At 47.7% G+C, this 18,220-nt stretch overlaps 1 protein-coding gene across 1 annotated transcript in view; it reads left to right on the top strand.

The window, feature by feature from the left end:
- The first annotated feature begins 795 nt into the window (after positions 1–795).
- MAML2 (mastermind like transcriptional coactivator 2) overlaps positions 796–18,220 on the top strand; it is a 137,325-nt gene continuing 119,900 nt past the window's right edge. The window contains exon 1 of the mRNA XM_033146159.1: positions 796–1,296. Coding sequence (XP_033002050.1) covers positions 811–1,296 — 486 coding nt within the window. The 5' untranslated portion in view covers positions 796–810. The remainder of the gene's footprint in view (positions 1,297–18,220) is intronic.

Here is an 18,220-nt window from a genome sequence, read left to right as displayed (position 1 = left end):
CGGGTTTTAAAGACCGAGGTAGGCGAAAGAGAAAGCAACAAATATTAAAAACTCTTCGGAATCGCTTCTCCCATCCCTGCGGCACCCAGCCAACGCGCCTCCCTGGAGCAGCGCATTCCGATCGCTGCTCTCGCGAGCAACTTCAGGGAAAGGGGGGGGGGAGAGCCCGACGATCCTCGTGTCACCCGTCCACACGGCCCTTCCTCCACGCTCGCGCTCACTTTCACGCGTCCTTTTTTTGCGCTCAAGAAGAGAAGGGCGTGTGTGTTTCCATACCTTTTTGCCAATTGGCTTCTCCCCCCCCCCCCCGAAAAAAGCACGCCACCCAACTTTGGATATCCGCTTATTTATTATTACAAATTCTCCCTAAAATGCGTTGCTATACAAACTTTGCTACGATGATTTTAAGCAAGCCTTAATCTGACCTCGTGGTGGTGGTGGTGGATTTTTTTTTTTTTTTTTAAAGGAAAGGGGGTGGAAATAACCCCTATCAGTTGTTTGCACCGTGATTTAAATGGCTGTTGCTTGCAAGTCTGCAGCCGCCCCTGCTGGCCAGCTTCGCCCCCCGCTGCTTAAGTCTGTTGCTTTGCTCGGGGACCTGTAAAAAGGATGGCGGTGGCGGCTACTTTGTAAAGAGCCCGCTGGACTAAATCGGGCAAGCGATCTGTCCCGGTTTGCCTGAGAGGAGCGCAAGATTCGCAGCAATTCCGGAGAGAGGAGCCGGTTTCTGGTTCGAGTGAGAGTGAGGGTGGATCAACCACCCCTTTGCAAAAGAGCAGAGGGAGTGAGCGGGGGTCTGAGGCTGCGGGGATGGGGGACACGGCTCCCCCTCAAGCCCCGGGTCTCCTGGGAGGAGGTGGCGGCGGCGGCGGCGGCTCCGTGGCGGCGCCGCGGGTGCACAGCGCGATCGTGGAGCGGCTGCGGGCGCGCATCGCCATCTGCCGCCAGCACCACCTGAGCTGCGAGGGGCGCTACGAGCGGGGCCGGGCGGAGAGCTCGGGCCGCGAGCGGGAGAGCACCTTGCAACTCCTCAACCTGGTGCAACACGGCCAGGCGGCCAGGAAAGGAGGCAAGCACAGCAAGGCGGCGGCGGCGGCAGCGGCGGCCAATGGTCACGGCGGAGGCGGCAGCATCGCGGCTTCGGCTCCTTCTGCGAACGCTGCAGCGCCCCCTCCGGCGGACTACTATCGCCAGCAGCTGATCAGCAACGGAACGACTGGTGTCAGCAGTGGGATCAACGGAGAGCAGCCCGGCTCGGCCTCTGGAGGGGAACAGAGGAACCCCGCGCTCATTGCGGTGAGTCACGTTCGTTTCCTGGTTGCTTCAGCTTCCCTCCTAACATGCTCCAGATTTAGAGTGGTTCCCCTGCACAGGGCTCCAAGCTGAGGGGGCACAAAATAACAATATTTTTTAAAACCTATATTTATTCGGGTAACCTACTCGAGAAGATCCATTTTAAAAGTAACTCCAGGGGAGTTGCAAGGGCTAAGTTTTGGAAGGGTGGACCAATGGTCTCTCATATGTATGAGTTTTTAAAATTTCAAAATCTCATTTTGCATCACCAGCTTCCGCCCCCCCCCCTATTTTTACAAGCCGTATCTCTGCACTTAAAACAGCAGCCTGCCGTGTAGAAATGCTAATGGTTGTTAATGAGGCGTGCCATTAGATAGGCTATTTGGTTTTGCGCACAAGCACATCTCGCTGTGTCCTCTCGTTTCTGTGCCATGTCCATGCCGTCAGCAAGAGCGCAGGGTCTCCCTTGAGGAGCTTGCAATCTGAAATGACATAGGAGGGGAGACAGCAGGGGAAGGTGTGTGGGGGGGGTGCAAGCTGGGACAGTGATCCTTAGTAGCCTGTAAGCGCAGGCAAGACATTACCCCCATTTTGCAGGTGAGAAGCTGAGACAGAGAGAATGGTGGCTCACTTCAACCACACTTTGTAAGCTTATATTATTACGGTGATGCCCACTAAACTTAGTTGGCTTTTTAGAATTTGGATTTTGGACACTTTAATGGTGGGTGATCGGTTTATCCATGTCTATTGCTGTGCCACAACTGAATGGAGCCTCCACATTCAGTAGCACTGTATCTATGAGTACCAGACGCTGGGGATAACAGCGGGGGAATGGCTGTTGGCTTCATGCAATTTTTTTCCAGAGGGATCTGGCTGGATGCTGTTTGGAACAGGATGCTGAACTGAATAGACCAGGGGTCAGCAAATTTGTCAGCAGGGGGCTGGTCCACTGTCCCTCAGACCTTGTGGGGGGCCAGACTATTTGGGGGGGGGGGAGAGAACGAATTTTTATGCCCCACAAATAACCCAGAGATGCATTTTAAATAAAAGGATGCATACTACTCATGTAAAAACACGCTGATTCCTACACCGTCCGCGGGCCGGATTAAGAAGGCGATTGGGCCGGATCCAGCCCCCAGGCCTTAGTTTGCCTACCCATGGAATAGACCCTCCATCTGGTCTAGCAGGGTTTTTCTCATAGCCTTGCTTCCTGCGATTGGGAGAGAAGGAGCTACACCTGTTTACTTTCTGCCTGCAGTGTATCTGTTTCTTTGGTCGTGGTGGTGGTGAGATTCAAGAACCCCAGAGAAAAGGATGAGAAGCTATAAAGGTTAATTCAGCAGTTGGGACCCCCGTGTTGGATGAGTTCCGCTGGAGATCTGGAAACAAGGGGGAAACTGGATAACTGATGGAAGAGTGCTGTTGACCTAGGGTCTAAGTAAACATTGTGGTGGGTAAATAATGGGTGAGCTGGTGTGGTTTGTCTGCTAAAAAGAGAAGTGTTACTTCTGTCTTGCTGATCTCCTATATGCCTCTGGTTGACGCTTGTAAGAACAGGATACTGGAATAAATATTCCTTTGTTGAGATCCAGCAGGACTCTGGTTAAGTGCAGCCTCCTTTAGTGCTATTCCCCTGATGCCCTGCTTGTGGGTCATTGGTAGGATCCAGCAGGACTCACCCAGCTCTGGGATAGCTCAGTTGGTAGAGCACGAGACTCTTCATCTCAGGGTTGTGGGTTCAAGCCCCACATTGGGCAAAGGATTCCAGCATTGTAGAGGGTTGGACTAGATGACCCTTGTGGTCCCTTTGCAAATCTACAATTCTATGATTTTATCCTTTATTGCTTGTTTCACTGCTGCTTACTTGCATCAAAAATTATTTTGGCTTCCGAAGTTCACAAACAAACCCTTCCCAACGCAGCTTCATTTTACAACAAAATCGAAAATTCTTTCTAGTAGCACCTTAGAGACCAACTGAGTTTGTTCCTGGTATGAGCTTTCGTGTGCATGCACACTTCTTCAGATACACAGCTTCATTTTAAAACGTAGTATTTGATATATTTTATTCCCTAAAGTCCAACTTAACTTTGGGGTGTGAGGAGCACTCTTTTTGAGAAGTGTTTTTTGTTGATAAGCAAACCACATTACGGGAGAAGGGAGTTTCACCTTGAGAAATCCAGAAGCAAATGCCAAAGCCAGGGGTATAGAATAGCAAAGTTTGCAGTTTTGTTCCATTTTAAATACGCACAATTAATAGCTCTCAAAATAAAGCTTCAAGAGACCCAGAGGGATAAATTAAACGCCCATCGTGTTTTAATGCAGAACAAGTACAGTAGGGTCCATACCATAACAGCGACGTGTAAGGTTTGTAGAATTAGACATAGCTTTTCTGGAAAGATACTCAAGATGTCACTGCTCCCGTCTGCAGCCTAGGTATAAGATGGTCCCATTGATTTCAACAAGTTTCTAGCCGTGGCATGAGTGGAAGATTGTAGCCATACAAGACTCAGTTTTGTGGGCTGTGTGCTGGGTATAAACGAGCATCTCGTGCTGCAGCGAGTTATCTGATGCGTGCAAAACGCACGTTGGGGGTTGCAAACATCCTTCCTCACTACTTCTTGACACTTCTTGGAACTGCCCTAATACATGCCCCATTATTATTATTATTATTATTATTATTAACCCTCTGATTATTTTGTTTCACTCCATGAATGTGCGTATGGCAATATTGTGGCTTACAATGGCTGTGTTCTACCTTGGCTGCCAAGGAAGTATGTTTCTGCATTCTAGTTGCTTAGAGTGGCAAACAGGGAGGGTTCTGGTGTGCTTTGGAGTTTCCCTTAAGCATCTCATCAGTCGCTGTGAGAACAGAATGTTGGACCAATTGGACCTTTGGCCTGATCCAGCAGATCTCTTCATATATTCTTCCTTGCCTTCCTGCACCAACATTGCTGGATGTTTTTGTTCTGCTTCCTGGCTACTCGTAATGGCACAGGCCATGTTTTCCATCCATCTTGTGACCGCTATGAGCAGGGTCTTCAGCGTGGTGACCCCCTACACCGAAGAGCCTTATTTGAGAATTCTAGCATCCCCTATCTGCTTTTGGTTCTCAGCATCTGCTAAAGACCTTCTTGTTGACCCAAGCACCCCCTGATTACTGACATCGGTGGGTGCGCTTGTTGGGTCGCTGTGCAGGCTATAAACTGATGTTTTATTACATTGCTTTGCTTTTAAATCATTTGTTGTACGATTTTTATGTTTTGCACACCACTTTGATATTCTTAAATAGTTAGCAATGTATACGTAAGTGTTTTAAGTAATGCATAATAATGCAGGGCTGTGGTTTAGGCAGTGCCACTGGTGCAGCACCATAGATGTCATGGCCAAAAGTAGCATTCAGTTGCTTTTGCCATGTGTGGAGCATGAGCGACTTAACTGAATGTCAGTAGCCCATGTGCTGCTAGCTTGCACTCTTTTATAAATATTTGATGAGTGAGGTTATTACCCTTCTGCTACTATCCATACCAGGTCACTCAACCATTGCGTCTTTTCCTCTAGCACATCAAGATAACAGCAAAAATAAAAATAAAAAAAATTAGCAGGGGCAATTAGAATAAGATCTGTTATTCGATTAACTTCCTAACACTGCTCAGTTTTTTAATCAAAAGAAGGCCTATTGGTTCACCTGTTTTACCTGTGGCACAAGGACTATGTATTAATTCTGCCATTTGTATGGACGTAAGCGCTGTGGGTTAAACCACAGAGCCTAGGGCTTGTTTGTTGATCAGAAGTTCGGCGGTTCAAATCCCCGCCACAGGGTGAGCTCCCGTTGCTCGGTCCCAGCTCCTGCCCACCTAGCAGTTCGAAAGCACGTCAAAGTGCAAGTAGATAAATAGGTACCGCTCTGGCGGGAAGGTAAACAGCGTTTCCGTGCGCTGCTCTGGTTCGCCAGAAGCGGCTTTGTCATGCTGGCCACATGACCCGGAAGCTGTATGCCGGCTCCCTCGGCCAGTAAAGCAAGATGAGCGCCACAACCTCAGAGTCGGACACGACTGCACCTAATGGTCAGGGGTCCTTTAAGCATCTAGCTCTGTCCTCTGTGCATTTTATTTTATTGCTATGGTTGGTGGCTGGTGAAAATAAAGATTCTATCTGTCTTAACTGGAGGCTCGTCTGCTGCAGATGCAAAGCGTTGTGTGAACCAGTTAACTTATACCACCCAAGCTGTGACCGAAATTTCCAGCATCTGAACTTGGAGAAGTTGCTGTGCCTTTCAGAATACTAGGGAGACAAAAAAAACAAAACCCCTACGGGGCCACACCTGTTAATTCCTCCCTCCCCGGCCATATATTAGGGTGGTGGAGTCACAAGACACCAAAGACATAATAAAGACAACCTTGATTTGGATTCCTTTGCAGGCAGGGAGTGATTGATCTTGTGCTATCTGCCAGCTGCATGCATGTGTTGCTAGCTGGTCTCAGCCATTTGTTGTGGGGTGGGTTGCACCAGGCCTTGGGATAGTAGTACCAGCCGTGTCAGATTAAAGCACAGAGCTTTAACCTATGTTTATGCTGTGTTTCTTCCTCTGCTATGGCGGCAACATACGAGTTAAATGCGTTTAGCAATAGAGGCCGGCTGGTCCGCATTTTTAACAAAGGTGCAGAAAAGGAAAGAGGGTAATGTGATAACCCAACTAATTAAAGTTTTCAGGGCTTAAAAGCCTATGCACAGATGTTTTGCCAAGCAGAACTCCGAGGTCACTAGGACCTACAGTAGTAGCTGAAAACATTTCTGCGCTCTTGGTTTGTTTGGGTTTGGGTTTTTATATATATATAAAAAGTTATCTAGCATTGACCTTCAAAATAATCCTTCTACTCCCTTCCTTAGTACAGAAGAAGAAGAATGTGCTCTTTTTTTTCTGAGGACAAAGTTTCCTCTCTAAATACCGGAGTCTGGAACACTGTAATTTTGCAGGCAAAACTATACCTAGAGGAATTGCTTCATCTGAAATGTGGCTCTCAGGGACACCTGAATTTGCAAGCAATTACCCCTAATAGGGGGACGCGGGTGGCGCTGTGGTCTAAACCACTGAGCCTAGGGCTTGCCGATCAGAAGGTCGGCGGTTCGAATCCCCGCAACAGGGTGAGGTCCCGTTGCTCGGTCCCAGTTCCTGCCCACCTAGCAGTTCGAAAGCAAGTCAAAGTGCAAGTAGATAAATAGGTACCGCTCCTGCGGGAAGGTAAACGGCGTTTCCGTGCGCTGCTCTGGTTTGCCAGAAGCGGCTTAGTCATGCTGGCCACATGAACCGGAAGCTCGGAAGCTCGTTAGACAAACACCGGCTCCCTCAGCCTATAAAGCGAGATGAGCACCGCAACCCTAGAGTCGTCCGCAACGACCTAATGGTCAGTGGTACCTTTACCTTTACCTTCACCCCTAATAGGATGCATTTTTTGTATGCTATTCTCACCAATCCCTTCATTTTTACACACACTTTCCCTAACAGAATGCATTTCTGTAATCCTTGGTTGGAGAACTGCATCACAAAATTTGGGGAAATGAGAATTCCCAAGGATAGCTGTGTTTCCGGTTCTCACGTTGTTTCAGGAAGTGTGATAGTCTGCTTTAAATGCGTACTGAATCAAATTTCTCCCCCATCCCTACTCCCAAGTAAGTGTGTGTAGCTTTATGCAATTGGGAGGGAGAAGGAGAAAGATGTTTTCAGCTCACTAAACAAGTGCAGCAAATTAGTGGTGTTTCTTCATGTGGCTGAGCGGAACAGATGTTTCCTAGAAGGAGGGCGGAGGGATGTCTGAGGCTTCCAGTTTCTGAAACTGACCTTAAATATGTTCTCCTATCACAATGTGTTGCATGAACTCTGAAGAACTTTTTGAATGGTGACACTCACAGATGAGTGGCAGCTGGGAAGACGTCTAGATTCGTCTTTAAAACCAAAAATAAACAAAAAGGGTAGCCAGGCAACAGCGACAGTAACAAAATGGGGCAAAAATAATATCATTCTCTGGAATAGCAGTTCTCAAGCTTTTTGTTCTACTTGAAAATCGCTGAGGGTCTAGGCCCGACCCCACTTAATAAACATTGTTTTTGTTTAGAATTTGCATTTTAAAGAGCATTGTTTTCTTCAGTGCTGGTGTGTGTCTACACCCAAATCGGTGCCACATTAAGAAAACCATAACGTCTGAGAAGGGCCTCTATCAGTTAAAAAGGTTTAGAACAGTGTCTCCCAAACTTGAGTCTCCAGCTGGTTGGGTTTTTTTGGACTACATTTCCCATCATCCCTGACTGCTGGTCCTCCTAGCTAGGGATGATGGGAGTTGTAGTCCAAAAGCAGCTGGAGACCCAAGTTTGAGAAACTGGTTTAGACAAAAATTAGTAGGCCAAACCAGCGCTATATTGTGGGGTTGTATTGTACATTTTACTCAGACAGAGTACATCCATTAATGGCTCTAACTTAGTTCATTAATTTCAGTGGGTCTGCTCTGAGTAAGACTTGCAGTGGACACTCGGGTTGCAAATGCAATCTGTGCGGGAGGCGTGTTTGCAACCCGCAGCATTCGCAACCCGCGCTGCTGCGTCTGCACATGGGCGTGATGCAATTTGGCGCTTATGCGCAAAGCGCGATTTAGCACCGAAACCCGGAAGTAATCCGTTACTTCCGGGTTCGGCGCGGTGCGCAACCCAAAACAGCCGTAACCCAAGTTATGACTAGTTGAATGCCACCCTATGAAAATCGTAAGAGGCTCTGGTCCAAATGGCTGCCGTATCCTTTTCCGTAATCTGGCTCTGGTCAAAATGGCTGTCGGCTCCATCATAAGGCAGGGGGCTGGCATCACTCACAGGGCCAAAGGCAGATACATGCAACTCCTCATTTATGCGTTTGTTCAAGGCACACATGACTGTGCACATCGCCATGAACCTGGAAGTGGCACAAAAGGGGCAAAAACGGCCCTCCACCCTTCCATGGTTACCATTTTCAATCTTTTTCAACTGCCTCACATATTTTCTCTACTGTATTTTTCTTAGATAATCCATTTTCCCTTAGTTTTTAGTACATTACAAGCGTTACTCAAATCCTGCCAAAGTTTTTAGTTGCTTACAGTGTTCTCTTAAATACAATGCAAATTTTCCCCATTCCTTATTAAAGTTCCTCTCTTCCTGGTTTCTGATTTTCCTGGTCATTTTTGCCATTTCGGAATCGTCCATCATCTTCATCAACCATTCGTCTCTGGTCGGGACTTTATCTTCTTTCCATCTCTGTGCTGCTGTTGTCACATGTATAAATAATCGTTTCTGCTCCTTTGGTATCTTTGTACCTAAAATTCGTAGTAAAAACGCCTCTGGTTTTTTCACAAACGTTATTTTAAACATTTTTTTTCAACTCATTATATATCATTTCCCAGGATGCTTTTGTTATCTTGCACGTCAACCACATGTGGTAGAACACGCCTTTCTTCTCCTTACACTTCCAACATACATTTGAAGCAGTTCTATACAAGAACCTGGTTCTTTAAGTGAAGTCAACTCAGTATCCATACAGACATGATCCCCTGCCTTGCAAGGGGGGGTGGACTTGATGATGCTTGTGGTCCGTTCCAACTCTACAATTCTGTGATCGTCGGCCATTCCATTACTGCAGGACTCTTCTAACCAAAGAGAATTGGGAGTGGGGGATAGAGAGAGGCTGGCTGTTTGGGCATCAAAGGCAGGAATAAACATACTCTCTCACACCACAAATTTCATAATTTGAAGCCTCTGATATCCTCCCAACAGTTTACACAGGTGCAACATTCCTGCTCTCGGGGGTTTGCTTTCGTGCCAGCACATGCAAATGGCTCCGCAGAAGTGCCAGAATCCTCCACGTGGACAGGGTCCAAGAAACGCATAATTCGACGGCGGGGAGGTTTCCGTTGCAATATCGCCTGCAGTGCTCACTCCAAATGCAGGAGCACCCATGATCAAGGTCTCTCTTGCCGATTCCTCAGCTCTGAATACCCTGGAGAGGCAACACCAGCCAGTATCAGACCAAGCCAACATGGCGACTATAGCTCCCATCTGCTCCAGCCAGCCTGGCCAGTGATGATGGGAGCCGTAGTACTGTTTTCTACCACTTCTGTAGATGGTACGGAGCGAAATGGCCAAGCAGTCCCAAAAACTTCCTAGGAAGATGTCTTCACACCAACCAGGCCCTACCATTAGACAAGAGTGAGGCAACTTGTCACATGCAGGATAGAAGTATGTGTTTTGTATGGCCTTCCCAATACCTCCTGAGCTAGCCTGTTTTCCTCATTTGAAATGGAGGATATTACTTTGAAGTAAGAGTGGATTGCTAGTCCAAGTGGCTTCTGTATTTGGAAAGAGGGAACCACCAGACCTTTGCCTTGGGCAGTGAAATATATTGAGTCAGCCCTATGGACAACATCTCTCTCAGGCAGAGTGACCTTTTCCTCCTCACCTGTCTTCTGGGTTCCTTTTAACTGAGGATTCTAGGGACCTTTTACATTCAAAACCTGTGCCCTAGAGTGATGGCCTCTCCTCATATCTTTATTTTGAGTGTCTTTTTGTTAGTAAGACTCAGCGACTTGAGACACGAATCTCTGCTGTGCGCCATCCAGACAAGGCAACCGAGCTACAACGAATGTTCACAAATCTCCGGATGTATGCGGATCTTCCAGTGGCTGCTACTCAAAGCCTGAATGATAATTTTCGGATTTAGACGTTCAGTGTGAAATTTGGCCTCAGAAGGGTGGCTTCAGGCCTGCTGGCAACTCTTGGGATTGTTTGGGCAGGCGTCAAGCAAACGATATCTGATCAGGGTTGCATCTACACTAGTGTTAATTTTGGAGAAAGCGACAAGAGATCACTGCCGAACTGTTGCACTACCGTGCTTAGGCTTATGTTCTTATGTAGACGCATCCATGCACAAGAGGGAAGTATCTGGCAGCAGCAAATGCCGGGGTCCTTACCGGTTTGTACCGCTTAAAACTGTTGGTGAAAGGACACCTTTAAGAAGTTCTCCAAGAAGTCTGTGCATGTTCCATAGTGGTCCACAAGCAAAAAATTTTTTTTAAAAAAATTAACAAACTTTTTACACGCAGTGAAGCTTTTGTTTTAAAACATGGTAGTGCTGTGGCTATAAGGCTATAGGGACGTGGGTGTTGCTGTGGTCTAAACCACTGAGCCTCTTGGGCTTGCCGATCAGAAGGTCGGTGGTTCGAATCCCCACGACAGAGTGAGCTCCCGTTGCTCAGTCCCAGCTCCTGCCAACCTAGCAGTTCAAAAGCACGCCCAAAAGTGCAAGTAGATAAATAGGTACCACTCCGGTGGGAAGGTAAACGGTGTTTCCATGCACTGCTTTGGTCTCGGTGTTCCGTTGCGCCAGAAGCGGCTTAGTCATGCTGGCCACATGACCCGGAAAAACTGTCTGCAGACTAACGCCGGCTCCCTTGGCCTGTAAAGTGAGATGAGCACTGCAAACCCCAGAGTCGTCTGCAACTGGACTTAGCTGTCAGGGGTCCTTTACCTTTTTTTTTTAAGGGCTATGGTTCAGTGGAAGAGCATCTGTTTTTCATGCAGATGGTCCCAGGTTCAATCCCTACAATCTCCGGGTAGGTTTAGGAGAAAGTCTTCCGTATAAGGCAACTTCCTATGTTCCTGTTAAAAAACACAATCCCCTCACCTGTTTTCCAGAGTGGTACAGTCACAGGAGGGCTCTACCTTGTAGTTTTTGCAGAGTGTGGACGTGGTTAAGCTGCAACATTTCTTTATGCAAACCATAAACTTCTACATGCATGCGTAATTGCTGTTAGCAGAAGGATTTTCTCCTGTGGAGAGTCGCAACAGAGGTTGGGTCTTCAGGGAGACGTCGGCTGTACGCAGCTACCGGTACATGAAAAGCACAACCATCTCTCCTAGGAAAAGGAATTCAGCACTCTCTGGAGCAGATCTCGGGCCAAGGTCATACTGAGATAGTAATTCGTAAACCAGAGTCTGGGCCTGCAAGTGGGAACATGCAGGACAATGCTTTTCCATGTGAACAATACAAATTCAAAGGGAATGATAAGCTAGAGCTCACTCTTTGTGGCCTTGCATTCTGTATGGAGATTTATTTATTTTTTGAAAGGAGGAATGTCTTGGGGACAACTAACTACCGTATTTTTTCGTGTATAACACGCCCCCATATATAAGACGGCCCCTATTTTTGGGGACCGCAACAAACATTTTTGAGGGGGAAATTGCCCAGAGTTGTTGTTGAGCTTTTTGGGGGGGTGGGGTCGCCGCCGCCAATTGCTCTACGGCCTGCCTGCAACTGCAAATTGGAAGCATCGCCGCAGCCACCAATCATCTGCACTCTCAAAGCCAAAAGCCCACCTGCACACTCGGCAAAACCACAGCCGATTGCACACATGGCACGCCTCGACACTGCAATTTGAACAAACATACCACCTTCTCCCCCCCCCCCCAGATAAGAGGTTGTGGTTGTTGCTTCCAGGTTGGGTACAATATGGATCTGCATGCAGTTCTGATTGGCCATCTCTTGTGTCATTTGCAAAGCGGTAAGGACTGTGCACATTGTCAATTGGCTAGCCCTTAATGCTATCCCAGAAGGCCAACCTCCATCCTTTTCTGAAGCAATTAAACAAAGAGGTCGAAGAAGTGCTGAACAAACATTTAAAGCAAGATAACCATGCTAGCTGGGGTGGGAGTGGGGAAACCCATCTGAAGAACAGGGAGGCAGGTTTTAAACTGAAGGCCAGGCTTCCTCAACCTCGGCCTTCCAGATGTTTTTTTGGCCTACAACTCCCATGATCCCTAGCTAGCAGGACCAGTGGTCAGGGATGATGGGAATTGTAGTCTCAAAACATCTGGAGGGCCAAGGTTGAGGAAGCCTGATGAAGGCCATATATACAAAACTGAAAGTGGGGTTAGCAGAACAGCAACCCGCCAAAAAACAACCCTGTTTCCATATACATTTGTGCGCAGCCTTAGGTTCTTAGAGAGACCTGGCTTACCTTCCTGTAATGTATTAACCACCCGATGACCTGAAAGAGTTTTGCAGATGATCTTTTGCTGTTGCCCGGGCTCCCTCAAGAGGCCTTGAGCAAGCCCTACCCAGGTAGAAGTGTTTACACAGCCTGTTCCTTTAGTTCACGTTTTTGATGGAGTTGCCATAGCCTCGTATCCTCTTGGGCACTGAACTTGCACGCGTTCCCCTCTCTTGCTCCCAGCCACGGACCATTCCATCTGCTGGGTCTCTCTTTTGCATCGCTCAACTTTCAAAGTCTTGCAGACCTTCCGTTTTCATGTTCTGGTCCATCAACTTCTGCAACAGGTGTTTGTGTTGAATTGATGAGTGGTTTGGGACCAGCCTGCCCCAAGCTGCTCTCCAATATATTGAATGAGCTCGCGGGGTTGGGGCAGGAGGGAGCATCAACAGGTGTCTGGAAGATCAGTAGGGGGGCAAGCCTTATAAAGTGGCATGAAGCGGCTTTTCTCAGGAGCCTGATAACAGCCATCGTGAATACACCGTGCAGGCTGACTTCCATTTCCCCTTCTATTTTTGCCTGGCTCTCCAGGGCCTTGTGTCCAACTTTACAGAGAACAGCCCTGTATCTGAAGGGCTGTCTGGTCTAAGTCTGATTTAAAGAGGAGAGTGAGGCTCTTGAAGTTGCCCATCAGTGTCTGGACAGCAGACTTGAGTAAGCAGACAGGTTGCCTGGTCACAGCCTTCCCCCAAAATGGTGAGACGTACTGTATATCTGTTTAAATTATACCCATTATTTCTGAAATAGCTGCCTCGTACCCATCATGCTGCCTCATACCCGGGATGCGGGTGGCGCTGTGGGTTAAACCACAGAGCCTAGGGCTTGTCGATCAGAAGGTTGGCAGTTCAAATCCCCGCGACGGGGTGAGCTCCCGTTGCTCGGTCCCTGCTCCTGCCAACCTAGCAGTTCGAAAGCACGTCAAAGTGCAAGTAGATAAATAGGTACCGCTCCGGTGGGAAGGTAAGCAGCGTTTCGGTTCGCTGCTCTGCTTCGCCAGAAGTGGCTTAGTCATGCTGGCCACATGACCCAGAAGCTGTATGCCGGCTCCCTCGGCCAGTAAAGCAAGATGAGCGCCGCAACCCCAGAGTCGTCCGCGGCTGGACCTGATGGTCAGGGGTCCCTTTACCTTTACCCGGCATTACTCATGAACAGTGCCGAATTTACGTATAAGCTAAACAAGCTATAGCTTAGGGCTCCACTCTCTTGGGGGCTCCCCAAAAAATTAAAGGGGGAGAAAAACTGGATCTACATTTCCAAAATATAAGATAAAAAGCCAATAAAATAAAACCTACATACAGCAACAGTGTTTTGTGTTGGATAGGCTCCTATGATGTTAATAATGGGCCCTGCCTACTAGCCTGCTCGCTAAAATATCACCGGTTTGCTCATTTCTATATACAGGGTGCCTACATTCTGCATGTGCAAATGGCTTCAGATACCTATTAGGGCCATAAATTACCATATAGCATATATGCAGCCCAAAAAACAGTGACCATTTGTTGTTGACAAAGGACAGCTGGACATATAAAGGGCCCCATTACCTTCAGTAGCTTAGGGCCTCATCAAACCTAAATCTAGCCTTGCTCATGAATTATGAAGAACTGAAAAATCAGCTTTTTTTGGAAATCAGCGGTTTAAATCCCTGGGATAGCTCAGGTGGTAGAGCATAGAATTGGAAAGGACCACGAGGGTCTCCCGGTCCAACCCCCCTGCAATGCAGGAAACTTTCACCCAACAACTCTTAATCTCAGGGTTGTAGGTTCGAGCCCCATGTTGAGCAAAAGTTCCCTGCATTGCAGGGGGTTGGACCTCATGACCCTCGTGGTCCCAACTCTCCAATTCTGAGATTCTATTAAATCAGTGCAGTTTCAAAAGGTCCAGTCGAAACGATGTCCAGTTGTATCCAAACAGAGACAAAAGCTTGCCTGTCAGTTTCAGGAACCATCATGCAAGAGTTTGGTTGTGATACCTCGAGAAGCATCCAGATGCCCAGGAGAGAAAAAAACAGCTTTTCCAAATGTGCAGTGATTTGCATCTGCGCACATAAATCAACGCTTGAAAAAAAAATCTGCAAATCTCTGTGCCCTCTTTTTGGGGAGTCCATTTTCATCTCCCCTCTCTGTCCTCCATTCAGGCCAGCCAGAGGCATGATCAGACACATTCAAGGACACATGCAACTAGGCAAAAACCTTGGGGTGGGGGGAAATAGGACAAGTGATGGGTGTGGCCTGGAGAGACGTCAAAGGCCAGGTGGAAAGGCTGGCCAGGGTCACATTTTGCCCCCACGCCTGAGGTCTTCCCACCAGCACCACTTTATTTAGGCTGTGACTTATGAAGTATAATTATATTCAGTATTCATTTACTCTGCTTACCAGCCCCAGCAACCAGTCTGGGGAACCTCTGGTGATTTTTATCCTTTCTAAATTGCAAGCGATGGTTCCTGAGCTCCGAAACACCTCTCTCTCTCTCTCTCTCGCACACACAGCAACGAACACTGGCTACTTTTCATAACGACGCTTAACACACATATTTGCGGGGCAGACCAAAATAGCTCCGGGCAAATTGAACGAGTCTGCTAGGTAAATATTATGCGCGGCGAAAGGTTTCTGGAATAGGTAACGCACAGACACACGCAAACATAACACATACACAAAACATTTTGACGCGCTCGTTTGCCTAGTCTTCCCGCCAGGGAGAACGGCTGAAAGAAGCCGACAACAGGCAATTCAAGAAGAGTATTTAATAAAGCTGTAGTTTCCAGGACCTCAGACGTGGACAGATCCGCTTCTCTTCGGCGATCTCCGAAATGGGCTTTTTACATCAAAGCAAGGAGGGAAATCAAAAGCTTCGTATACTTTCCTGCTTAGGAAAGATTTGAAAATGTAGAAACCGTGAAAATGAGCCAAAACTGTTGTTTTGTGATCGTCTGTGAGCACATTTTGGGACTTTAGGACTGGGTCTCCTAGGTCTAAAGGGGGACTCCTTTGGGTTTGCCCCCCCCCCATATCTTCTATTGGAAGAGCAGGCAGGTGGAATAGCTGTGGAATCTCTTTGCTCCGTATCTGAGAGAAGATGCTCCTTTTAAAGCCAGTTTCTGTGCATGTTGAGGGGAATACTATAGTATACAACTTGACTGCGGAGGGAGGGAAAGGAGGCATTTGCTGCTCCACCCCAGGCAGCAAAATGTCCCGCAGGGATTCTGTGGTGCGTGGACAAGGCCTCCTCAGGGTGCTTCCGGACTGCTGCTGTTTTTGGACGGGTTTCAGCTGCATACTGGCCTATTTAGGCGGCACAATTCCAGTTGGTTGGGTGCTCCGCTGCAACAAACCTGCTTCCTCCAGGGAGTGGGCTGTTTGCTGTAAGGGAAGTGACTGGAAACCGTGGAGCAGTTCTTGCTTTGGAGTAACATCATCAAACCGGTTGTCTGCAAGCATCCTCTGCGGATGAATCCATGCGAAAAACAAAAACCCACATGCAGGGTAGCAAATTTGCGCTTGGCTCCTGTTTATCTGCTTCCTCAGCCATAACAAAGAGGATCACCCTCAAGTCTACTTCTTCAGTAGCTGCCTGACCCTCTCTCTGGAATCCCATTTCCCGATCCTGCACACACACACACACCGCGGAGTTGATTCCTCGCTTTCCCCTTCCTTTCGGCTTGTGTCACACAGCCTCAGTAATGGGTTGTTGTTTTTTTGTCTTCTGGGGAAATGTGAGGCTGACACTGACCTGTTGGGACACATGGCCTCCACATGTTCGCCACAGCTTTCTTCCCAAATGGCTTTCTGACTTCTTCTTTTTTAACCCCTTGTGTTTCTATGCTGACCTTCTTGTCATTCGACTTTTTTTGGTGGGTCTGTGGGGGGCTCCAATTTATTTAGTCCTGCTGGTTGTCTCTCTTTCCCTCCTCTCTCTCTCTCTATCCCCTCTTTCCTTCTGCTGAAAGTCTACTTTGTCTCTCTCTTGTGTTTACCCGGCACTGTTTTACAGGGGCAATTTTCCCACCAGAAAGGGTGGGGCAAATAGCTTTACTGCTACTAAATCACCAGCATCATAAAGAGCTGGGAAATTAGTGATCGGGACAGACAAGGTTGTGATTGATTGGCCATGGTGAAGCCACAATTCAAAGGAGCGTCTGATGTGAGATTATCTGAACAGGGCCCCAATTCCTGAAAATCAGGTTTTGTGATCTCGACTGTGTACCTTAGCGTATACTTAACAAGCATGTAAATAGACCCACTGACAGCAGTAAAGTGGTTGGGTGAGATAGGGAGATAAGTAAAAAAAGGGGGGGGCATAAACACCTTTTTACTTCAGCCCCTGACAGACTCTCCCTCTCAAAATCTCAATACATGTAACTTAACAACTGGCTCTTGTGTTTTTTTCTCGCTTTAGGAAGAAGTCCAGAATGTCATGGAAAGTTGCAGAGGTTTCTGGGATGCTGTCCACACCATACATTCAAAGCGCTATTGTACCTCTTTAAACAATGATGGCTTCCATGCCCAAAGAATCCTGGGAATTCCCAGAGTTCCCTGGGAAAAGAGGCATTCGGCTATGAAACCGCTCTGGGAACTGTAGCTCTGCGAAGGGAAAAGGGGTCTGCGAACAACTCTCAGCACCTTTAACAAACTACAGTTCCCAGGATTCTTGGGGTGGGGGGAGCCATGATTCTTTAAAAGCAGTATGATACTGGTTTAAATGTATGGTGCAGATGAGACCACTATCTCGGTTTGAGCAAGAAGGGAGCCATAGTTCACCTCTGTTGTCATTCTGTTTGGTTTTTCTTTTGCACAGGGCACAGTTCCTTTTCTTGATCATTCAGATGCTGGAATGTAATTTGGTGAGGTTTTCCAAGGCCCAGTTTGTATGCCTCAAGTTCAAACACCAGCTCAGCCCCTGCCTCTGTTTTCCAAGGAGGAGAAATTATCTTAAGAAGCAAACTGAACTGAAGCATTGCTTCCGAGAGCAGAAGGGATGAAAATGAATGTAGCATTTTGCCTTAACCAGTATAAATCCCTCTTGCAATGTATTTCCCTGTTTAAAGTCCAGGCAGCAACTCAGTTAACTCACTGACTCTCCCTTTTATTTGTTTAAGGAGGTGAGAGAAATAGCAGCACTCATTGTCTCCCCACATCTCAAGTGAGGCCTTTCGGACATTGTGCTCGCCTCCAAGTTGCTTAGGGAAGTGCCTATCCCATTTTATCCTCACAACATTCTTATAGTCACGGCCAGTTCAATACATTTTGCTGCCCAAGGCAGAGGGCAAGATAGTGCCTCCCCATCCCATGGACAGACTGGATTGGCAGTTGATTCCCCCCCCCCCAATTCTGACAAGGGGATTGTTTCTTCCATTGCACCCGAAGGAAGTGGGTTTGTTATGGAGGTGCTGGACAAGCTGCGTGACCCACACAGCTCTGTCCCCCCCGTCCCCCCCGCAACAATAGAGTATGACCAGAAGAGTCAGGAGAAAGAACCGTTTGAAGAGGTTGCTTCACTCTACCTAATGGTAGGACCGGCCCTTGCTTCAGAGTAGGTCAGGCTGATAACAAGTAGACAGAAGACATTCAGCAAGCTTCAAGGCTGAGCAGAACTGATTTAGGCCTCGGCCCAGTATACCTGAAGGAGCATCTCCACCCCCATCATCCAGCTCGGACACTGAGGTCCTCCTCCGAGGGTCTTCTGTTGGTTCCCTCACTGCGAGAAGTGAGGTTACAGGGAACCAGGCAGAGGGCCTTCTCGGTAGTGGCGCCCGCCCTGTGGAACGCCCTCCCGTCAGATGTCAAGGAAATAAATAACTATCTGACTTTTAGAAGACATCTGAAGGCAGCCCTGTTTAGGGAAGTTTTTAATGTTTGACGTTTTATTGTATT

This window comes from Lacerta agilis, chromosome 4, assembly GCF_009819535.1.
Source record: "Lacerta agilis isolate rLacAgi1 chromosome 4, rLacAgi1.pri, whole genome shotgun sequence".
Classification (NCBI taxonomy): domain Eukaryota; kingdom Metazoa; phylum Chordata; class Lepidosauria; order Squamata; family Lacertidae; genus Lacerta; species Lacerta agilis.
Note: the sequence above shows the minus strand (reverse complement) of the source record. Positions and strands in the feature narration are given on the sequence as shown.